This window comes from Mesoplodon bidens, assembly GCF_964165515.1.
Source record: "Mesoplodon bidens genome assembly, chromosome: 4".
NCBI classification, from domain to species: domain Eukaryota; kingdom Metazoa; phylum Chordata; class Mammalia; order Artiodactyla; family Ziphiidae; genus Mesoplodon; species Mesoplodon bidens.
The window spans coordinates 159,095,890-159,120,307 of record NC_138160.1 but is presented as its reverse complement, the minus strand read 5'-3'; the positions used below and the strand labels follow the sequence as shown (position 1 = coordinate 159,120,307).

Genomic DNA, 24,418 nt, shown 5'->3' with positions numbered 1-24,418 from the left:
GTACATGCTGCATACGTCCACGTGCAGCAGGAATGCTGATGCTGGTTGAATGCTTTGTGCGTGCTGAGCAGCTTACTTCACAAGCACGATCCTCTTTTATCCTCTCAGCAGCCCCAGAGGTAGATACTATATATTGTCTCCATTTTTCAGATGAGGAAACTGAGGCACCGAGAGGGTAAATCCTGGTGCAGAGCCTGGGTCTGAATCAGAGTCTGGCTTCGGGCCACACCGCGGGGGCCGCCTCCCGTGCCCTCTCTCACTCCTTTCTCCCTTCGTGTTGCTTGTGCTTCCTTCCCGGGGCACCTTTGCCCAGCCCGAGTGGCCTGGTCATCGCCTTCCCAGCCTTTCTGGAGGCCCCAGAGAATTTCCTCCGGGAGACGGTGCTTGGGAACAGAGAAGGCCCAGTCTCCCTGGGCCAGACTTGCTGTCTACACACTCAGTGAAGCATGGCCTGCCCTGGGACTGTGGACTCACTTCCTGCAGGTGAATTCACACAGGCTTCACATGCACACCTCCCATCTCTCCATCCAAGGGACTGCTGTGTGGACGTTCCCCAGCCTGCCTTGCTGGGTTCAAATCCTGGCTCCACCACTTACTAGTTGTCTGACATTGGAGAAATTATTTAGTCTTGCTAAGCCTCAGTTATCTCATTTGTAAAATGGGGACAACAATTGTACCTGCCTCATAGAATTGTAGTGAAGATAAAATGAATTAATGCACATGAAACTCTTAGCACAATTGCCTGGCACAGAGTAACCGGTCAGTGAAATGAGCTATGGCCATTGTAGTTGTCCTCTGTGCTCTCATTCTGCACCAGGCCCTGCAGGGTAAGATGCTGCCGGCCCACAGGGGCTCACACGGCCATGGGAGAGACAGACGTGGGGTGCTCACCACCCCAGTGGGACGGGAGCTGACAAGCCACAGGCAGGTGGAGGGCCGAGGGCCCTCTATATATGAGCGCTGGGCAGCACCCCAGTTGCCTTTGCAACCCACCAGCTCAGCAGATCCTCGACATAGCCGGGGAGGTAGGCACTGTGAACCCCAGTGTGCACATGGGGAGACTGAGACCAGAGTCACGACCCAGGGCCGTGCAACTCACTGGCAGCACCACCAGAATCCACAATCCTTCCTTATGGGAACTTTCGACCTCTTCAGCCTGCACTGAAGCCTGCACTTTCTCACCTAGAGAGCAGTGTTTAGATGACCCTTTGTTTAACCCTCACAAGAACTCCCTGAAGGATGCTGGGTGGCATTTATTTTACCTGAGGAAGAAACAGGGTCAGAGAAGTTCACTAACTTGCCCAGAGTCATATAGCTTGAATACCAGGTGTGTCTGGCCCCGGGTCTTCTTTGACTGTGCCTCATAGGTTCATGGATTCATCAGACCCCCTCAAAATTTCTGCTCTCCGCCAGGCTCTGTGCAAGGCTCTGGGGTAACAGCGGTGGATAAACTATACAGGATTCTTGCCCTCAAGGAAAGAAGAGATTAAATGTAAATAAACATAGTTCCAAGGGACAAGAGAAGCATAGGATTCGGGACAGTGATGTGGAGGTGGGGGCGGGGTACCCCCAAGCCTGGGAGGTCAGGGAGGGCTTCCCTGAGGAGGTGACATCTAAGCCACGTGCTAAAGGGTGAGAAGACGTTGGCCAAGCACAGGACAGGGAAGTCTTGCATATCACCCCTCTCCTAGAGGACCCACTCTCGCACATCCAACCAGTCATTTTCATAGAAAAGACCCTCAAGGTCACTTTCAGAAAAAATGGATCAGCAAGTGTCCATGACCATCAGAATGATGTTCTGTACATGAGATGCCAGAGGCTCATCAGAGTCAGCAGAGAGGGCTCAGCAGAGTCCATCTGGAGGGGGGGCGGAGCAGAGTTTTAGGTGGAGCGAGAGACCCACGATAGGTTTGAAGGTGGGGGCTGGGGCTTCCCCTGGTGGCGCAGTGGTTGGGAGTCCGCCTGCCGATGCAGGGGACACGGGTTCGTGCCCCGGTCCAGGAGGATCCCACATGCCACAGAGCGGTCTGGGCCCGTGAGCCATGGCCGCTGAGCCTGCACGTCCGGAGCCTGTGCTCCGCAAGGGGGAGGCCACAGTAGTGAGAGGCCTGCGTACCGCAAAAAAAAAAAAAAAAAAGGAGGGTGGGGCTGGCCCAGGCAGGTGGGTGTCATAGAAAGAGCACCCACCTGCCATGTGGAAGACCGGCCGTGAGGCAAGGCTGCAGGTAGGGAGGTGAGGAAAGGGCTACATCCAAGGCCAGGGGACAGGAGGAGAAGAGAGGAAGAGCAGGGCAGCCTTGCATTGCCGTCTGCTGCCATAGAACAGGACAGTGATAGCCTTCTGCTTGGCTCTTATGGCGGAAATAGGATTTTTTAAAGATGTAGAACACTTAGCTGAGGATTTATCTGTCCATTCATCATCCATTCAACAGGTAATTATTGAGCACCTACTATGTGCCAGGTCTTGCACATATCGGTGAGGATGAGCGTGGTCCCTGCCCACGTGAAGTATTGTATAGTCTAGAGGGGAGGACAGAAATGAATCAGATAATCATACAAATGAATGTCAGATAAAACCCTGACATGCAGCGATGTGAGGGACTATTCTAGCCCTCTTGCCTCTACAGCCACTGTCCTCTTGGGTTAGAAACCAAGCCTTCAGATAGTCAATCCCGAGGCAGCAATGGACAAGCTTTCCTCTGAGCTTCTTAAGAGTGCGCAGTTCTGTTAAGTGCTCGATAAACATCAGCGACCTGAGACCAGGATCAGGGTCAGGTCACCCACTGTTCCTGGAGCGGCCCTCGCTGCAGGAGCCTGTCCCCTCCTACCTCTCTGACCTCTTCCCTTTCCACTCCTAACCCCCTTCCTCTCTAGGGCTCCACGGGCTCTGTTTCTCAGTCTCCAGACTCATGTGTTTGCATGAGCTACTGGCGTGATTAACTTCCCACATTCCTACAAATCTTGGTGTCAGTGTTACTTCCCCCAGGAAGCCCTCCAGGATGCCTACCCCAGCAGCCCCTGTTAACCATGCCCATGATGACATGCTCCATGTATTGGGCATACTTTGTCCTGCTTTAGATTCTCCTTGAGGCTGACCTGGTTTCCCATTGTCCTCAGAGGAGAGGTGGGACGTGGCCTTCAGCCCCTGCCAGGGGGACACAGCTGGGCCGGCTGCCGTGAGGAGGAGTGTCTTCACAACTGCTGTATGTTCCCCACAGCAGACAGGGTCGGAGGCCAACAGCCCTGGGTCCTCTTTCAGGAGGAGCATGCTGAGACCCAGCTCTACCTTTGCTTGAGTTTTCTCTGTGCCTTAATGGAAAGAGCCATTCCATGTAGGCTTGAGGTCAGACAGACCTGAAATCAGAGTTCAGTTCAGCCACTTACCAGTTGTGAGATGCTGGACAAATTTTGGTGCTTCTCCAAGCTTTGGTTTGCTCTTCTGTAAAGTGGGCCCATGGTCCATCACTAGGGGCATTAAATGAGATGACGCTAAGTACCCAGGACTGAGTGTCTCATAGTAAGTGCTCAAGACGGGAAGCAAACTAGTGCCTACCATGTGTCAGGCCTCTGCCGCGTCTGTATCTTGCTCCCCACGACGTCTCTACGAGACAGACCATGCGGGATCCCTGTTTTACACACGGGTAAGGTCCCTAGACCAGGTTGCACCTGGCCATTCTCCCACAGCCAGGACCAAGCCTAGAGGTGGTAGTATCCTGGGGTCAGTCCCTCACTGTGCTTCTCCACAGGTCCAGAACGTCCACGGAGCTTTCAACGCTCTCGGGGGAGCAGACAGACTCACCTCCAACCGTATGTACCCTGTACCCACACTGGGAACAGCTTTCTGCCCCAAGATTCCCAGTGCAGCAGGGAGGGAGCGGGGTGGAGAGGGAGGGAACGTTTGCCGAGCCCTCGCTGTAAGCCAACCTGCTAATGCTTCATTCCCACAGCTAGCCTGTGAGCAAGTGGAATTATCCCCATCTCACAGAGAAGGGAAGAAAAGTGACTTGTCGTGGCAGGCCTAGGCACATCATCACTGCTCCATGAATACTGGATGTTATCATTATTATTTTCGTTACTGCCACAGAATTGTGGTCAGTTGAGATAATCACCCTAGATCCCACAGGGAGTGGTGACCGAGCCAGAATTCATCCTGGCCCCAAGTGGCACCGTGAGAACAGGGCTGTGGGTGGCTCAGCCAGATCTGGCCACCTGGGCTGCCCCCCACCCCACCCCCTCCTCCTGCTTCAGCCCCTCCCACCCACGAATGGCCCCTCCCTGAGCCTCCTCCCTGCTGGGCTCCCTGGCACCTTGGCCCAGATTCAAGAGCAGGCCACGTCTTTACAGACCTGCAGAAGAGCACACATACCTACACACCTGTGCAGATGCACGTGGGGCCTTGCACGGAATGGGCCTGGGAGGTCTGTCTGCTCAAGCGGATCCACCCACTGGGTCCTGTAGGACAGGTTACCAAGACTTTTCTTATTTCCTCACCTGAGCTCACCTTTTCACCCATATGTCCTTAATCATTTCTTAAAATACATTCACAGGCAGACCTCGGAGACATTATGGGATCAGTTCCAGGCCACCTCAGTGAATATTGCAATAAAACAAATCACATGAATTTTTTGGTTTTCCAGTACATAGGAAATTTATGTTTATACTACACTGAAGTCTATTTAGTGTGCAGTAGCATTGTCTTTAAAAACAATGTAAATACCTTAATTTAAAAATACTTTATTGCTAAAAAATGCTAACCATCATCTGACAACACAGGGTTACCACAAACCTTCAATTTGTAAAAAAAAAAATAAAATAAAATAAAACAAAAAAAAAACCACAGTGTCTTTGACGGGCAATAAAGTGAAGCAATGAAACGAGGTGTGCCTGTACTCTCTACCAGTCTAAGCATGGAATGGAATTGGGATAATCCAAGCAAAAGAGAACTATCCTCCATGACCTGCCCCAACAAATCAAGCTTCTCACTTCTCCGTGTCCCTGGGAATCCTTGCCCGTGAGCAGAAGTCATTTTTTCCAAGCAGCTTACCTTCTGATTTTTGTGCCTGGTGTTATATCATAACCACAATTCGTGTACAGTTTTTCCACTGGTAATGGAGGCACGGTTGCCCATCTAGCAGCTCTGCTGTGCTTTAAGGCACTGTCTTTTCATGGAAAATGTCTGTGGTTTCTACCTTTTCACCATTGCAGTAACGCCTCTGATATTTACAAGACTTGCTTTAGATTTACCGTATTGCTTCCCAGCTGGGTCCGTACCCACTCATGCTGCTTCCTGCAGTGTGTCAGTGTGTAACTGCGCCCCCTGGTTTTCACGCAGCTGTCTGATTATACTGGAGGGAGACGATTCTTCTTATGGTGGGGTTGTTCATCGTGGTTCTGTGTGCGGGCAGCGTGTTGTCCCAAGGGGCCTGTCCCCACCTGCTTGCAGTTAGCCTGGACCTCTCAGCTGCCTGATATTGGAAGAAGATCAAGCTAGGAAGGCCCCAGGGTGTGCAAGCTGATGGAGGGTGTGGGCAGAAAACCTTTCCTGCTCCCGGGCTACTGACGAAAGCCATCTCAGGCTGGCTTCAGTGGAAAGAGAGATGCATGAGATGCACCAGACAGCCGGGGTAGAGCGGGCTCTCATTTCCTCAGCTCTCAAGCCTGGTACCCCCCCACCCCGTCCCCGCCGCTTGTCCCTCTGCTCCCAGGTCCCCCATGGGGGGCTGCTTCTTGTCATTCAGGTCTCAGCTCAAATGCCACCACCTCAGAGAGACCCTCCCTGACCACCTTTTGTACAGTAACCCCCATGCCTAGCAACACACCTGTTTTTCTTCCTAGCACAGACCACTCTGAAGATACTGGCAGTGACTCTGTTGTACCAAAGGCCTTAAAACTGGTCATTGCCTTTGAGTTATCAATTCTACTTAGAGGAGAGTAAGCTAAGGAAACAAATAAGAGAGTGTGCAAGGATTTAGGAAAATAATGGTCATTTAGGTAATTGTTTAATAAGAGTGAAAATGAGCCACAGCGTCAGTGTCTGGCCCCAGGGGCCTGGTTGAGCACACTGTGCATGGCCTTGCTGGGGGATGAGTGCAGTGACTGTGATGTGTCAGAACCTCACTGGTGTTCAGGCAGCAAGCAGCTATTGAGCACCTGCTATGTGCCAGGCTCTGTGCAAGGGGATATGGCGATGGATAAAACCAATGCTGTAGACCTTACGCTGTATCTTAGACCTGAAACAGTGTCCGTGGTGTTCAGTTCTCAGAAGAAGGTTCAGTATGATCCAGTTTTATATTTATGTTTAGGGAAATAGAAATATAAGTATGAATAGAAGTCTAGCAGTGTATACATGAGAATGCGAATCTCCAATTTTCTGTGGAAGGTGGCTTTGTGGGTGATATTTTTTTTCTTTACAATCATCTGTGTGTTTTATAAATTTGAACAGAACTATTACAGGTGTGATTTTCATAAGGCATTCACTCTCTCGTTCCTTCAGGTTTTTAACGCAGGGCCATGGGCATTTGGAACTCCGTATTTCAAGTGTGGTCTCTGTGCTCCTGGCTTAAAATGCAGATTCTGAGCCCCACCCCAGACCCACTGAACAGAACTCTTGGGGTGAGGCCCGGGTGTCTGCCTTTTAAATCCTGGGTGGCCCTAGTGCTCCTGAAATCTGAGTACCGGCGGGGTTGAGCAGAGGGATGCTGGGGTCTTCATGGGCTTAGCCCTGAGGCTGCAGGACTTTCCCCAGGTTTTCAGAGGAGTCAGGTCTCAAGAGGGTTCAAGAAACACCGCCCTTTCCTTACCAAGACACAGTGTTGGCAGGAAGAGGCTGTGAACACCATCTACATCCCCTACCCTTTCACAGAAGATGAGTCCAAGGGCTCAGGACTGACTCAGCCAGGAGACCAGGATTAGAGCCCACAAGCCTGAATTTCTGTGTTGTTTAGCTGCGTGGTCCCTGACCCGAGATTCTAGAAGGCAACAATAGAGGGGTCTGAGAGCTTCTCCCAGCATCCCAGAAGGCCCAAGGGAATATCACCTTTCCCGGGATGCTATTTAGCAGCTTTGGGCCAGCATTCTATCAGCCTAGTGTTTGATTCCGGTTACCTCATGCTTATCAGAAGCTGATTCATCTGTTCTTCTATTCATGCCTCTGTCCAGTCAGCCCTCCATCCATTCATTCATTCAATAGGCATTTGCCACTGTCCACTTCGTACCAGGCCTTGCGCAGGGTTCTAGGGACACAGAGATGAGTAAGGCTCAGTCCCTGCCCTCCGCAGCCTCCCCCATCCAGTGGGGAAGGGGTAAGAGTTACAGTGGAATATGACAGGACCAGGTGGAGGAAGAACTAATCTCCCATTAATTGAAAATGGGGAAAGAAATTAATCAGTCATTATAGATAGGTGCAGTTTTTCTGGTTGGTGGATTCTTTTTTAAAACTTGAACCCAGTTTTTTCCAAAAGTAACAATATTCAAACAGGATGAGAGGGTGCACAACAAAATGTGACCTTTATCAAATCCTGCCTCCTATCCCGCCCCCCACCAGAGGCTAAAGCCGCTAATAGTTTCTTGGGCATCTTTTCAGAAAATTCTTCACGCAGGTAGAGGAGTGAGTCTTCCCTGCCCCCAATACATGGAAACATGTTATTCACCCTGGTCCCTAACTTAGTTCTTTGCACTCAATGATACCCCCTTGGAGAGTGAACTCTTCCTCACCCCCTCCTCAGCAGCTGCCCTGTTGATGGACATTAGGGTTGTTACTAGAATTTACCATTATATACAGTGCAGGAGTAAAGATCCTGACCGATGGAGTCTTTCAATTCCTGGTGCCCAAAGGGAGAAATGAAGAGGGGTCGTTTGGTGGTGAAACTGTGCAGACTGAGAACCTCCCCACACCCCGCAATGGCAAGCAGGTTTAGGGTTGAAACGAGCTGCCGGCCGGGCAGTACCCGTCCCCCTGCCTCATGCTGCTGTGTCCTTCCCGCAGCCCTCGCCTCCCACGACTACATCTTGAAGATCGTGCCCACGGTTTACGAGGACAAGAGTGGCAAGCAGCGGTACTCTTATCAGTACACGGTGGCCAACAAGGTACACGGGTGGCAGCTGCGTGCAATCGCGCCCTCTGCTGGCTGAGAGCCGCGGTGACAAGTGTCTGGGCGCGATCTCCTCTGATTCCCTTCAACGGGCCTTTCCTGGAGGGGTGATCTACCCTGGGTAAAGATGGGAGGCCAGTCTCAGAGTCAAGGGGAAGAAATCGAACCGGGACATAGGGTGTGATCTGTTGGAGAAAGAGCAGGCAGGTGGCCTGTCCCAAAGGTCTAGGGCTTGCAGACATCTCCACCGCCCTGTATCTGGCCCTGATCATTCAGGCACGGGACCCTGATTGGTTAGCACACGACAGATGCTCTGGCTCGTGGGGCACAAGCTCGTTATCCAGAATCATTAGGCTCTGGAATTACACCAGATGGCTGTTGGTTAACAGGTATGTCCCAGGACCTCAATACTCAAATTCACGGAGATGCAGGCAGGCCTTGGTGGGAAGCAAAGCACAGTCAGAGCCAGCAGAATGGGGTGACAGACAGTGGTTTCAAGCCAAGACAGCCTCAGTCTCCCTGGAAATGACCCTGCCATGGGACATGAATGCTTGAAGCCCATTGGTTGAGGCACCCCCAATAGACCCCTTTACACCAGGACTCTCCTTCTTTTTCTGTTCCAGGACTGCCCAGACCCCTTAAGGTGATATATTGTTTGGCTCTAATAATAATAATAGTAAGAGTAGTAGCTATCATTTATGGCTTACTTACCATGGGCTGCACATTATGCTAAGCTCTCTACCTCCATCATCTTTTTCAGTCATCAAGACAGCTCTGACATTGGGACTATTATTGTCCCCCTTTTACAGATTTGGCCACTGAGGCACTGAGAGGTGGTCCTGGAGCTCTAACATGGCTGAATGGGGATTAGAACCAGCTTCTCCTCCAGCTCCAAAACCTGGTCTCTTGATCACATCACCTGTTCCGTCTGAACCAGGGGCCTCTGAGCCTGCCAGGCCGGGAGCTACTCTCTCCTGGGTGACTTGGGGTCCCTCTACTCTGTTCCACCTGCACTGATGCTCTGGTGTCACTCTCCGAGGCAGAGGGGTCCTGTTTCTTGGAGGGCATCTCACTGGAACCCTCAAGTGCTGACGGCATCTGACAAATGGGAGAAAGTGGAGGCAGTGTGAACAGAAGGAGTGTGGGCTGTGGAGCAAACTTGCGTTTCAAACCTGGCTCGGTCACTCACTAGCTCTGTCACCTGGGACAAGTCACATAACCGCTCTGTGCCTCAGTTTACTCATTTGTAAAACGGGGATGGTGGCCACCTCATAAGGTCGGTGTCAGATGAGGCAGTGTTTTTAAAACCACCGAACCTACAAAGAAGGCTTTGGCAAATGGTACCTACTGCTGCTATTTTTTATTATTTTCCTCTGTCCCTGAGCTCTGGGCTGTGACCCAGACAGTCACCCTGCCCCATGAGCTCTCCCTGGGGAAAGCTGATCTTGTTTTGCCCAAGGCTCCTTCCCTTGAGGCTTTGGCAAAGGCCCAGCAGCCAGGACAGCTTGCTCAGCTCTCTCTGCGGCCTCAGCCCTGGCCTGCACTGTGAGCGCGTGAGGCTGCGCCCATCGGGGCCAGTGGCAATCCAACAGAGGGGGCAAGTTTCAGGGCTGTCCTTAAAGAAGCTGCAGGGCTTGGGCCTTAGCATTTGGGGTTGGGGCTAAAGTCTGGTCTCCAGTTGCTGAGGACAGATGAGACTAACCGAGAGGTGTTCAGCATCCTGAAGTGGGTGCACTGTTAATTCAGCCCCTTGGCATCCTTGGAGTCCCGGCCAGTGCCTTCTGAGGAAGGCTTGTGGTGGGGCTGTGCCCTCTGACTTTCCAGTTCTGTGTGTTCCTTCTTTGAAGATGCTTACTCCCCACATCTCTCTCTCTCACACACACGCACACACACACCCCTCAGGATGTCATGAGGACTGTCCCCTCCTTGCCAAGCTGTCCAGGCACCTCTGGGGAGATTGGGCCATTCGTTCATGGTGCTGCAGTATTGCACATATTTTTACATGCCTCCTTCTCCAGACTGTGGGTCCCTCTGGGGATGCGGCAGGGCGTACTCCCCTCAGGGTCCCCAGCAACCAGCAAGGGGCCAGCACACAGGAGAGGTGCTCAGTGAACTATCACTGAATAAACAAATGGATTCTGCGTGGCCCAGGAGTTGAAGGGAGAAATAGGCCTTTGCTCAAACTGAGCCCACTCACACTTGTCCTTTGACAGCCCTGCTCTCCTATTTTGATTCTGGTGCTGCTTCCAAGGTCATGCAGTCCATTTCCAAGCAGCCCAAAGGGTGCAAAATGCTCCCAGTGAATGGTGGCCGTCCAGATGCTGACGGCAGAGTTACTGGGGGGAAGGATGTGAGAGGAGGGGTCCGTGGAGCCTGGCTCTGCAGGGGGAGGGAGGGAGAAGAGCCCGTTCTTGTGGGTTTCTGGGGACCCTCTGCCACCCATCCCCCCCATCCCCCATGCGACAGGGTTTGAGCCTGAGTCTCACATCTCCAACCCCTGTTCGCTCTTCTTCCACCCCAGGAGTACGTCGCCTACAGCCACACTGGCCGCATCATCCCCGCCATCTGGTTCCGCTATGACCTAAGCCCCATCACGGTCAAGTACACGGAGAGACGGCAGCCTCTGTACAGGTTCATCACCACGGTGAGTGGGCGGGGTGCCTGCTGTGAGCATCCCAACCGGTTCTCCAAGAAGCAGGATGCAGCCCACAGGGCTAGGGGCTCAGCCTGTCCACACAAGGCTGGGACCTCTAGGATGTTTAGAAATGTCATCAGAAGCACATCAATATCGATGGCATTTCATCAAGAAACTCTTTTCCAGATGGGAATGCCACTCAGTCGTTCCTTAAGCAATTCCATCTTTATATGGCTCAGTTAGATGTTCCTGATTTTCTCCAGTTTTTTATTTTTATGGAAGTTATTCTTAGCGGGGCTTATCCTTTTCTGTGTAAGTTTTACAGTGAAGATTTCACTCATTTTTTTCCATGTTTATTTTCTAACTCTAGCTGCTGATACTGTCAGGTTTTTTTTCTTTCTTTCCTTCCTGCCTGTTCTCTTTTTTCTTTTTTGCCTTGTCTCCACCACGTGCAATCTTCTGTGACGCAGCTTCAAGCTGATGTCAGTTTTCTTTGATGCTGACTATTTCTATCAAGTACTATCCTGGCTTCCCATTGAAAATGTCCTTGGGGTCATAACAGCCAGGTCACAGTGCCCTGCTCCAACCAAGAGGCCTGGAGAAATTCGGTAAGCCAGAGTCAGTGAAGGTGGAAGAGATGAGGTGATTTTTCCCTCCCTCTTAGATTTAGAAATTGCTTTTCTACCTCTTCATACTTTTAATAATGATTCAGAATTAGGTGTCCAGTCTTGGCTCTTTCATTTCCTGCTCTGACTAGGTCTGTATTAGGACTCTGTTACAGAAGAGACAGGACCCCGCATCAAGCTGGCTTGAAGGATAAGTGGGCTTCAGGTATGGCTAGATCCAGGTACAAATGTCTGGAACAGGTCTGTCTTCATCCTGCTCTCCTCTGTACTGGCTTCATTTTCACATAAAGTTTACCAGTAGAAAGTACCTCTTTCTCAGTAATCCTACCCCAAGTTTTGGATAGAATGGCACTGTCATTGGCCTGGCTCAGGTCCCATGCTATCCTTGTGGCCTGGAGAATGAATGGTGTGCTCCAGTTGGCCAGCCCCACCCAGACTGCAAGGACAAAGATTACGAGGGGGTGGGGTTCCCCAAGAGAAAAATCAGAGGCCAGTTACCAGAAGAGGAAAGACTGGATGCTAGGCGGCCAAAAGGCTAGATGTCCACTACAAGGTCTCCATCTTATAATTGATGAAATAGGAATAACAGTCCTCACTTTTCCTACCTCCCAGGGCCTCGTGGGACTCAAAGCAGATTACGAAAGGGAAGCTCTGAAATTATAGAAAGCCATGTGGATACAAAGGGTGTCAAAATTTGGTGCTTATATGAGCCTGAAAATGGCCTTTTACTGTTCTCTGACTCCATAAAAATTTGAAACTTCTGATTGACCAAGGGCACCTAACATAAAGCTAAAACACCAGACACAGATTGGGAGAAGATATTTGCCACACATATAAGGAAGAAGTATGCTTCAGAGTTTATATATTAAAATAAAATTTTCTACAAATCAGTAAGAAAAAGTGACCAAAAAGAAAATAGGTAAGGACTTGACCATTGACAGAAGAGACCACACTGGCAGTGGAAAGATGCCCAAGTTTACTAGAAATTGGAGGAATGAGATTCAAAACAACCCAATTCAATCCTATCAGATTGGCAGAAATTAAAGACCTGCCACTGTAAAGATTGGGAGGATGCAAAGCAAGGGGACCTGTGTATACTAGGTGTAAATGGGGTCAGCCACTTTGGAGGGATACATATTAACCCTTTGCCTCCAAATCAGGGAATCTGTGAGCAAGTGATTCTACCCAAGGCCCCACAGGGTAGCACACTAAATGGGTCTTGGCGCTGATTCTCAGCCAGTACTCTTACTGCACACCCGAAATTGGACAGAAGCGAAGACACAAGGAGGTACCTCTGTGTGGGTGTGGTCTGTATCTCAGAGGCCCTGGGGTCTGCGGCCTTGATGGTGGCAGAGAAACCCCTGTGCCCACACCTCAGTATAGGGTCGGGAAGGATCTTCATGGCCCCCTTCCAGTTTCCCCTGCATTCCAGACAGCTGAGGCTCTGAGTGTTGAGATCCCTTGGCAAGTGGCTGAGAAATGAAGCGACTTCATTTATTTGCTAAATGTTTGCTAAGCTTTACCATGCGCCAGGCCCTGTGCTATGCAGCAGGGATAGCAAGTTAGATGCAATCCCCGCTCTTAAGCTGCTCCCCAGCTGGTGGGGGAGATGGGCGAGCACACAGAACTGCAGTCCCATCCAGCAGGGGCTCCGATGGAGCTGTGCACCAGGTACCCCAGTGGCAGACTCCCTTCTGTTTGGAAGGTTCAGAGAAAACCCCAAGATGGGGCTTGAAGGGTGAGGAGACGTTTTTTAGACTGGTGAGTGAGGGAGAGAGGGTCTTAGCAAAGGGAATAGTACATGCCAGGGTGCCCAACATAGCGTGTCTTGTGAAGGCCATGTGGCTTCTTTCAGTGGGGAAGGAATTCTGAGAGCTGGAGGTCCCAAAAATCCCAGGGGAGGAGCCCGTCCTACATCACCCAGAGGCCTTCTCCTCCTTCCTTTGGCCACCAGCCCCTCCTGCACCCCAGCCCTGCCCACCTCCACCTGAGTGGGGGCCGTGCTGCTGGGAACCTCCTGACATCATTAGCCTGGTGGTTTTTCTGAAGGCCCCATGCTGCCATTTTGGTTACCATGACAACCGTGGGGTCAGCCCAGAGTGAGCCAGCCGGCTGTCCCTGGCAGATGGCATCATTGTGGAGCTTCAGAGGCCCCTGTCACAGGGCGGCAGATGTGGGGATGACGCTTGCACACAGACACACAAGCACAAAGACCCCCGGGAGCCCTCGCCAGGCAGGGTGGAGGTGGGATGGAAGTGGAGGCACCTGCTGTGACTTCTCTTTCTCTCTTTATGAAATCAAACACTTGTGTGCATTGGGGGCCTCTGCAAATAGCTCCTCAGAGGGGCTGCTGAAGAGGGGGCTTAGGCCAGGATGTTGTCATGTGGCGGCCGCAGGGCTGCGGCGGCAGCTGTGGGTGGGCTGGAATGAGGGGTGGGTGCAGCCAGGGGCGGGGGAATGGGTGTGGAGGAGAGAGGCATTCTAAGTAACAAGTACCTGGCTTAGTCGGGGCTGCCCCTTCCAGGCTCTTATGGTCTGGAAAGGACCTTTTTTTCATGCCCTGCCTGAACAGAGGGGACGCCCTCCTCCTGGAAGCCTCCAGCAGGCTGCCCGCACTCCTCTCTGGACACCCAGGGCACCTTGCTCAGACCTCCACCTCGTGCTGTTCCAGAAAATTCCACCACTGAGAGAATAAAACAGATGGTGTTTAACAACATGAAAGGGATCCCTTTCAAAGTGCCCCCTCCCACACATGCACATTTGTCCCCTACCCCTGCCACTTGCTGAAGCCCCTTTTTGGAGATGGCCTTCAAGTGGGTGGTGGTGACAGATCGGGTGGCTTTGGAGGTGTCACATCACTTTCCTTGTGTGTGTCTTATTCTGTTTGGGGGGAGCAACCAGAAGTCACCAAGTACCAAATTGGGTCAGTATGGCCATGACATTTTTTGTCCCCGAAAAAGTAGCAGCTGATGATGATGACATGCCCCCTTTGGATAACAGGGATAGCTGAGTTAAACATCATCCCTGCCCTCGAGGTGCTCCTTGCCAGTGAAATAATCCCCCAAAGTTTAGATTGCATTTCATAGTTGCCAGGCCTGATTATGATGAGCTCCAGGCCTGACTCACCTCTGTGTCCCTAGCGTCCGGCACAGGACTTGGCCTGGATGTAGGTGCTTAGAAATATAAAAGGGATAGCTGCTTAAAGAAGTGATCATATAGCTGCACTTATTAAGCATCTACTAGGTGCCAGGTAATTTTACAGTCCTCTCCTTTAACCCTCCCAGGAACGCTCCAAGGTAGATGATATCATTCCTGTTTTAGATATGAATTAATTGAGGCCCAGAGAGGTAAAGAAACTCTTCCAAGATCTCACAGCCAATAAAGTCAAGGCTGAGACTTGACCCCCAGACTTGCCTCTGCCATATCCTCCCATCACCAGCTTGGGAGCCTTCATTTTCCAAAACAAGGGCTCTCAAGGATGTTCCAACAACAGAGCCCCCAGAAGCCATGGAGCCCTTGTTAGAACACCAGGATCATTTGATACAGTGACGTCTGTCCTGGGAATCAAGAAGAAATATTATAGCAGGAAACAAGGCAATATTATGAGCATGTGTGATAAAATCACAGTCACGCCCATGCAAACCATAAAAAAAAGCAAACTGTCCATCTTTAAGACTGGTTGGCTGGTGGTGCGGTGCGCAGGTTTTCCTGCCCTTATCTGATTACCTTTCACTCATCTGTTTGGGCACCTGTGAAGATTTTCCATTGACAAAAGGCAGCAGGTGTGTGGAGTGGGGGGCACATAGGATGGTTAAAAACAAAACCAAAAAACTGAAAGGAGACAAAACTGAGAAGGGTTTATGTCTGAGACTGTGTGAGTTGGGAAAAGACCAGCTTGGTAGCTGGACTGATACAACAGCCACTTCAGACTCTCCATTCTCTCCTACTTGGGCTTTCCTCGGTGTGTCTCTCTTCCCAAGACTGTGAGCTCCAGGAACGAGGGCTGGCTCTCAGTCACCTCTGTTCTCCAGACCTGGCATAGCCCGGGCAGGTGATAACTGGGTGTGAAACAGTGAGCAGACACATGGAGGGTGTACACCTTGGTCCACTCCCCACAAGACAATTCTATTATCTGAGGAGCAGAACAGAACCCAAATTAGCTGCCCTGTTATTCAGGCCTGGAAATGTGTATGTTAAAAAAACACTTCCGTTCTGGTCCTTCCGGACGTTTGAGCAAAGCTAGTTCTTCCAGAAGGTTGTGTACCAGGGACTGATTGCTCCAACTGAGTCTGGACACCGATATCACAGTTGGAACAGGAACTGCTGGTACTTGCTTTTCTAGGGCAGGTTCTGAGACGAATAAGGAATATTAGAAAGGCACGGGCTCCATTTTATAAACTACACTTATTTTTACAGCCACACAGCGTCTCACTTCATAAACTTCCCTGAGGGAGACCCCTTACCTTTAGGACATTTGATATGTAAGACTTAAGAGAGCCGAGAAAACAAAATATAAAGAAGCCATCCAGGCATGCAGGTGGGAGCTGAGGGGAGCCTTCAGGTCGGGGAGAAGCAGGGTGGAGGGACAGGAAAGAGCAGGCCCTTTGCAGCCTCCCAGACCTGGATGCTCGTCAGCCTTGCCTACTTGGTAGCTGTGTGACCTTCAACAAGTGGGTCCCTCTCTGAGCCTGTTTCCTCACCTGTGAAATGGAGCGCACCCCATTTGCCCTTACTCGCAAAGAATGAATGAGGAGGCAGAAGCGAGTGCCATCTCAGGCCTGGCACATAGTAGACGCTGCACCGAGGTGGTGTTTTCAGAGGAGGCGGTGGGTATTTTGCAGCTGCAGCCACTGTAAAAATGGCAGGGAAAGGCCTCCACTCTCCCCCGGCCCCGCACCCAGGCTCCTGGATTAAAGGGTGCAAGTGGGCAGTCTGGCAGGCGTGACACCACTGACTGGAGACCACCACACCCTCTCCTCTCCACCTCCCCACCTCCCCACCTCTCCCAGGCCCAGTCATCAGCTTCCCTACCACGACAGCCTCCACCTCTGCCCAGCCACAGCCCCGGTGTTCTCATCCAAGGCTCCAGCCTGTCTGCTGCCGCCGGCATCTGATGGGATTCCGATTCATTATTTATTTCCTCACACTGTGCCTTTTGCACAAGCTTTTCAAGCAAGGCCGACTGGACGAGGAGAGTGAGCGAGCAGTGCCGGGGCACTTAACGGTGGTACATCAGGCAGCTAGACAGGGCCTCATAGTGGACCCCATTTCACAGATGAGAGAAACTGAGGCTCTGAGAGGTCAACTGGTTTTCCCGGCCAGGGTCGCAGAGCTGGTATCCGCCCCCAGGAATGTTTACTCCAGAGCCTGGTGGAACACAGAGGGATTCAGTCCTCCAGCTGGTGTGGTTGGAACTTGTCCTCTCCATGTTATAAGGAGTCAAGAGCCGTGATTAAAATGTCAGGGGAGCACACACACACCTTCCTTTCAAGGTAGACGAGCTGACTTCATTCTCCCCACAGTGGAAGGTCGGGAAGCTGGGGGAGCCGCAGGGAGGAAGCCTCGCCGTAAGAACAGAGGGGCATTATTGATGACTTCTGATGAAAGCAAAGTAATGTGCTTCTCCCCGACTCACTGGGGCCCGCATATCAAATGGTCCTTGTCTTCATTTCTGGAGCTGGGGCTGCTGACCAGAGCAGGGTTGCAGGTCCCGGCTGTGATGGCCCCTCCTGACTCAGCGGCCCTGCTCTCCCGTCCTCCACCCTCTCCCCCGGAAGTTGTCCCCCTGCCTCAAAGCTGGGAGATGCAAGAGCATAGCAGCAGCCAGGGACCAAGGGAACAGGCATTCAAGGGCTGATGTGTAACACGGGCAATCCCGGGGCAGTCCTGAGGGGTGAGGATTAGCCTTCCCATTTGTAAAAGTTGGGAAACTGAGGCTCAGGGAGCCATGGAAGTGGGCCCAGCATCCTGAGTCACCTCCACACCCCCAGCTCCTGGGCTGACACCCCTTGTGTGAGTCACCTTTGCCCCCTGCCTGGGGCGTGGAATTCTACTCCTTTTCTAAGACGTTCGTCCATTCATTCACTGCCTCACTCCCTCACCGACTCTTCTGTCGGTTCTTTCCCACTCACTCACTCACGCACACACACACTCCTTGACTCAGTGAACATGTCCTGAGCCTGCTGTGGGTCGGGCTCTTCTGCTTGCTTCTCTCCCTGGGGCAGTCGGGAAAGCGAGCTTTAAGCAGTAGGGTTGGGGTAGGGGACTGGGGGTGAGGGCTCGCTCCCTGCCTGGCCGAAGACTGGAAACAACCTCTGGCCTGAGGTGCTTTGCCCCCACGGATGTTCTTAGGACAAACCCACCTGTCTGGGCCTCAGCTACGCCCTCTGTAGAATGGGCCCTCGGAGGGCTTGGGACCTGAGCAGCTGTAAAGAATCTGCCTGTGGTGCCTGGGACACCCTTGCCATCCTGTCCTTCCATGAATGGCTTGTCCTCTTCTTAAAGAGCCAGGTAGAGAATGGAAATTGAGACCCAAAGGCCTGGTCTGGGGAATAAGTGATATTTTACCCATTGTTCTCCTTAGAGTGGGTCTCAGAGAGGTTTAGAAAATCTCAGGTCTTAGCAAGAAGGTTGGAGCCTTCCAGTCACCTGGAAGATGAGATTAGGTACCATTTACTGAGCACCTACTAAGTGCTAGGCACTCCAGAGGCATTGCCTGCAGTATGACAGTTGGCAAAGTAGGGACAGTTTTCCCATTTTGCAGATCAAATAACTGAGGCCCAGGAAGGCTCTCCCAAGTCCAGAGTTAGAAAGCGACAGCCACGACTCGGCTTCTGAATTCCAAGCTCTTCCTGCTGCCACAGCCAGGAAGGCCACTGTGGGCTCCCCAGTCTTCACACCCCACCTTGGCCGTGCACCCTGAGGAGGGTCACGCCTCCTGGTCTCTGCACACCATGGAGGCCCGGTTCTCCTAGCTCTTCTGCATACAGAGCAACACGCAAGGAAACCAAGTGTCGTGGGCATGATTTGCTCCGTTTTCCTTTTTATTCATTTATATTCATCTTGGGCCCTTTCCTCCCACGCCAGGGAGATGCCAAGTCACCATCCTCCCTTCCACCAGGCCTTTCTTTATCTCTTCTCAAGAGCCTCCTAACATCTGTGGTTGGTCATCACCCCCCCCCCGCCCCCAACAGCCAAATGTGGTGAAGCCTGTCATCTTGCCACCACCAAGGTAGAGCCTGAGTCCAAAGACAGAGACATACCCTCTGGTGCAACCTTGTGGCTACATTTATTTCCCTGCGTTTCAGAATGTAGAAACCGTGACCTTCTCGGGATAAGGGATGGCCACAACTGACCACCTTCTGGGATGAGTCCAGATGTGGCAGCTGCCTGGTGCTGGGAGTTTCTGTGGCTACCATCTGTCAAAATCCAGGGCACGCCACAGCCTGGGAGCACCCCAGGACCCTCTCCTCACGACCCCTGCTTCACCTCACACCAGTCACCATCTGCAGATGTGAGCAGGTCAGGCACGCCAAAGACAAAATAAAACGGGGGGCTGTGGCAGCATGAAGCTGGCTGCTAGATTTCTCTCAGCTTTTGAGGAGTCCCGCGCCGCCCCACTGAATATGCCAGAATTCCCCCTCCATTGACCAGTGACCAGCACCTTGAATAGACGTGGAATAATGGGGGACATGCAGCTGCATTGGGTGATGTCAGTAGACACACACAGTAGGTTCCTGAAGAGCCCCTTAGCCTTAGGCACCCTGTAAGTAACTCAGACAGGGTCAGCTGCCTGGCGCCTTGCATGGTCCCAGGGCCTCAGTTTCCCCACAGCTCTGTGTTTTCTCATGTACCTCAGTGAATGTGTTGTGTCTCCTTCTGTTCCAGGCCTGCCCAGTGAACGGAGGCTTCCGTTTGGGTGCCAGGTGTATGTGAATCATAGGCACACGCAGGTTCCAAAGCGTGTAGATGAATATAGATATGTGTGTGTGTGTGGTTATTTTTTATTTTTTTATTATTTGCTCCATTGCACTTAAGTCACATTTTCCTATCCTCTGATCCAAGCTCTAAAAGCATTTTGCGGTATAAAATCGCCCATCATCTGATCCACTCTACCAAAATAACCCGGCTCCCCTGCCGTCACCCTCCTTGAAAAGTAGCCCTGCGTCATGCTCTGAGGCCGGCGGGGAGAGGCCTTGCCCACTGAAAACACTTCATAATAATCCCCCCAGCGCCCCCCATCCTCCTCTCTCTCTGGGGGGTTGCTCTGGTTTCTTGGGCTGTTATTACTGGAATGCCAGCTGCTCTACTTACAGCCTATCCGTACAGACCTGCTCTGTCTGGGGCCTCACAGGCCTCCGCTTAGCTCATCTCTTGGAAATATAATTTTAACAATAAACGCCGGTCCGATTCACACTTCCCTCTTGCCTCTGCTGTGTCTCCTGGCCTGTTCGCTTGGCACCAGAGGACCCAGTATGGCACTGATGTCTCCCAGAGTCCTCCGAGGGGACCTCTAGGGCGGCCTCAGGGGCCCTCCGGGGCTGCCCAGATTGGCTTCTTCTGAGACCTGTGGTCATTTAAGTGCCCCTTAAATGTGGCAAGGGAGAAAGAGTGAGAGCTCTCGGGGCAGACAGACCTGGCTCTGCCCCACACTTGCTGTGTGACCTTGGATAGACCACTGCCCTCTCTGGGCCCATGGGTACATGAGAGAAGAGGTGCCTTCCTCTGGTGGGTGGTATTGGTTTTTATGAACGACATAAAGTGTGTCTTTAGGGGAAAAATACATTTAAAGTTTCCTTGCAAATCTTTTATGCGCTTTGGTTCTTTGATGGTGCCAGAAAGCAACTCATAGGTAGGCCAGAAAATTTTGAGGAAAACATAGCATTATGTTGACGCATCACAAGTGGAGTCCTGACAACTTCAAAGCAAAGTGAATAATTCGTTAGGTGGGCTGTTTCATGCCTGGGAAGCAGCAAAGGGCCATGTTGAGAGGTTTTTTTTTTTCTTTTTTTTTTTTTCTGCGGTACGCGGGCCTCTCACTGTTGTGGCCTCTCCCGTTGCGGAGCACAGGCTCCAGACGCACAGGCTCAGCGGCCATGGCTCACGGGCCCAGCCACTCCGCGGCATGTGGGATCTTCCCGGCCCGGGGCACAAACCCATGTCCCCTGCATCGGCAGGCGGACTCTCAACCACTGTGCCACCAGGGAAGCCCCATGTTGAGAGTTTTGAACTCCAGTTCAGCCACTCATTACCATGGCGTTGGACGGGTGACTGAGTGTCCCTGTGCCTCAGTTTCCCTGGCTGTACTAGAGTTATAAGAATAGTACCTCCCTCCTAGAGTTGGCCTGGGGATTCAGTGAGGTGGGAGGCATGAGCATTTCAAAGCGTGCCTGGCACAGAAAGGTGCCGTGTAACTGCTGTTTCTTTGGTTGTAGTTCTTATATTATTAAGTGGCAGGAAGTGAGGAAGTACAGGCATACAGGTGACATTCGTGACCATCCCCGTACAACAGCAGTTCTTAATCGGGCAGTTTTGACCTCCAGGGGACATCTGACAATGTTTGGCGACCATGTGACATTTCGGTTGTCACAGCAGGGAAGAGAAGGTAGTACTGGCGTCTCATGGGTGGAGGGCCAGGGTGCTGCTCACCGTCCTTCAAACTACAGGACAGTTCCGACAACCAAGATTATCTGGTCCCAAAAGTAAATAGTGCCATAAGAAACTGTGCCCCGATACAAGATTTCTGGTAGCAACATAGGCCCCTCTCTCCTCTGTAGCACTTGCCTTTGTTGTAATTTTGCATTTATCGGTAAGATTATTTGATGACTACCCGTCCCACTGATACAGTACAAGCTTCTGAGGGTGAGAGGAGATTTGTTTCTCACTCCAGCCCATCCAGGCCAGCGCTGCCTATTCAGCCCACCCCAGATGTTCCTCAGTCACTGGCAGCACTGGGCCTGGACCTGTCAGACCCAGGTTCAAGTCCCAGTTTTGCCACTTCTTGGCTGTATGACCTTGGGCCAGTGGCACTGCCTTTCTAAACTTCCGTTCCTTCATCTGCAAATGGGATTGTAAATATCTGATAAATTTAGAGTAGAAGTTAAGACCACAGGCTCCAGAATCGAAGACATGCCCAAGTTCAAGTCACAGCTCTGCTACTTATTATGTGAACGTAGTTACCTGTTTAAGCCTCAGTTTCCTCACCTCTGAAATGGGTCTAATAACCCCCCTCCTTTCAGAAGGTTAATATGGGAACGAAAGGAGCTGATAATGGTTACTTGTATTATTATTTCATTCATCATCCGACAAGTGGAGTTTCTGAGCCCAGAGTATGTTCCAGCCCCTGTTGGTTATCACGTGGTGGGCTTAATGGGGCAGAGCGTCTGCACTTGCTGAGCTCATCATCTCGTGAGGTGGGAGGGGTCTGGCCTGGTGCTCCCTCCAGTGCTGACCTCTGACCTCCCCTCACCCCTTTCAGATCTGTGCCATCATCGGCGGGACCTTCACTGTTGCCGGCATTCTGGACTCGTGTATCTTCACAGCCTCGGAGGCCTGGAAGAAGATCCAGCTGGGCAAGATGCATTGACGACCCGCCTGGCCCGATGGCCGAGGACCCAGGGAGACCGCCAGCCCTGTCCCCAGCGCCCCGTCTCCTCCTGCCCTCTATCTGGCCCAGGATCTGTCTGCATCCCAAAGTGGGGGTGAGGGGAGGGAGGGGGTGGCTCACGGGTTCGCAGCTACCTCTTTTCCCCATGTTTAACTGTAGATGAATTACACTGCCTGAAGTCTGGGTGCCCCTTTCTTTCCCTGAGGAGCCCCAACACCAGAGTCAGGCAGGGAAGGTTCGGGAATGCTGGAGACCACTCCTGGGAAAACTGCAGTCCTTCCCCTGTTGCGTGAGCAGCTCAGAATCTATGTTGACCAGCTCTCAGCCAGGCTTTGACAATCTCCCCACTGTTTGGTCCCACTAATCACTTGGTTTCTCCCCTGGGCAGCCAGCCTGCAGACCTGGGCTCTGGGCTTTGGACCAGGCTGCCCAAAGGTACCTCCCACCTGGTGCCTTCAACAAAGAATGGTACTTGCCAGGCAAGCCCCTGATACGTGGCCCTGTAGATGGAGCCCTTGCTTCTGCTCCATCCCCTCCTGCCTGACCTAGAGCCCAGGCCTCAAGGCCCTCACCCCCACCCCTTTCTTTTCTTCCCCAGAAGCAGATGCCCAGTTGTTGGGCAGCAGCTGTGTAGACTCAAGTCTGCCCACTGGTCCCTGGGTGCGTGGCGAGTTCCCCTTCCCCTCTCTCTTCATCTTGTTCCTCTGAACCCCCTGCCAATGTGCCTCAGCCCCCGTGCTGTGTGGCCACAGCATGGCTTGGTGGAGGGGCTGGCTGTGACTGGGAAGTCATCCTTGTAGAGCCAGACATGGTTTGTGCACTTATGTCCAGATGGGAAGCATCCTTTTCCGCGACCCTAAAATAATCATGTCTCAGCCTCTCCCAGGCGGCTTGCCGTCGGTCCCAAGGCCTTAGGTGGGGGAAGCAAAGCAGACCAGCCCTATTCCCATCTTAGCATGTCCACCCTCGGGGCTCCCAAGGGTGCATAGCTCTTGGACCTCTCTGCAACCCAGTTGTGGCCCACTTGCCCCACCAAGCTCCCCACTGGCTGGCCACAGACTAACTCCATCCTGGTTCCTGGGGCAGCTCCACTGTTTCCTCACTTGCTCTTGGGTGGGTTCCTACCCCACTGCTCCCCCCACCGCCATCCTTCCCCTTTAGTCCTGAAAGGGAGGGGCAATGGTCCAGGCATGAATTACACCCAGGGAATTTCAGGTATGCCCCCCACTTCCCAGGGAGAGAGTCGCCCACCTGTTTTCCATTTATATCAAGATTGTTTGCATACTTTTGTAATTAAGGGGCGTGTAATTAAGGGGAGTGGAAGGCGTTTTTAAATTATCTCTGTGGATGGTTCAAGTCTCTGCCGTTTGTAATTTTTGACTCTAGATTCCAATTAGAAAAGCTTCCCCTTTTGCATATGAATTGACGAATGTGAGTGTAAACTGCATTTGGGTATTTCTGGTATCTGTGGCCACTCAGATGGATTTTTTTTTTTTTTTTTTTTTTTTTGCATTCTCTTCCCCAGTTACAGAAAGGAGCCCCTTGGGTGTGTGAATACGTGTGGCTGTAGAGGGTGGGCAGGGCAGGGTGGGGAAATGTGTGGCATGCAAGTGAATTGAAATCCCATGTTTATGCATTTAAAAAAAAAACAACTCTTGAGGACATGGGGATGTCAGTTTCCTATGGAAGAGACACCTCTGACCCATTATTCTTATAAACAAAATCTCAAGGGAAAAAAATGTTTTAGTTCTTTCTCCACTCATTGGGTTCAAATAGATTAAAAGGCTGATTTTCAGAAATATTGCTGTGTGTTGCTTTCGACTTGATTGTGACTGGGTAGCCCGGAGGCTGGGATCACAGTCAGAACATTCTAGAGGAGAATTTCATTCTAGAGGAGAGAAACTGGGAAATGTGGAGAAGATCTGTGAGCATGATCAGGAAGTCAGGACCCCTTGGATTCAGTCCTTCCTTTATTGAATCCCTACAGAATGTCCCCTGATCTGCTACTTGCGATTTTCTTTTTAATTTATTTTATTGAAGTATAGTTGATTTACAACCTTGTGTTAACTTGATCTGCTCGCTTTCCAGTTGTGTAGCCTCAGGCCAGGTCCTTAACCTCATGGTGCTGTTGCAGAAATTAAGTCTTTAATGGGTGCAAATAAGTTATACTGGATCAGAACAAGCTCATGTATGCAGGAAAGTGGTACATAGTGGATTTTCAAAAATGGTAGTTGTTCCGTATAGGTATTCCCAAATAGAATAAGGGAGATCCACCATCAGCTGTGAGAAAGGGACTTCCATGGACATTTGCCCTCCTGCTGCTCAGTCCTTCAAGGCCTTCACTGGAACAGCACGGACGTGGATAAGCACGTCAGAGATGAATGTGAGAGCAAACCAGTCTGCGAGAAACTCTTCACTGACCCTCCCCATTCTCTCTTTAACATTCTGTGCGATACTTGAA

General features: G+C 51.6%; 1 protein-coding gene across 1 annotated transcript in view; it reads left to right on the top strand.

The window, feature by feature from the left end:
* ERGIC1 (endoplasmic reticulum-golgi intermediate compartment 1) overlaps positions 1–23,756 on the top strand; it is a 107,780-nt gene extending 84,024 nt beyond the window's left edge. Inside the window, exons 7-10 of the mRNA XM_081231944.1 lie at positions 3,747–3,807; positions 7,985–8,085; positions 10,612–10,734; positions 21,829–23,756. Coding sequence (XP_081088070.1) covers positions 3,747–3,807; positions 7,985–8,085; positions 10,612–10,734; positions 21,829–21,936 — 393 coding nt within the window. The 3' untranslated portion in view covers positions 21,937–23,756. The remainder of the gene's footprint in view (positions 1–3,746; positions 3,808–7,984; positions 8,086–10,611; positions 10,735–21,828) is intronic.
* The last annotated feature ends 662 nt before the right edge of the window (positions 23,757–24,418 follow it).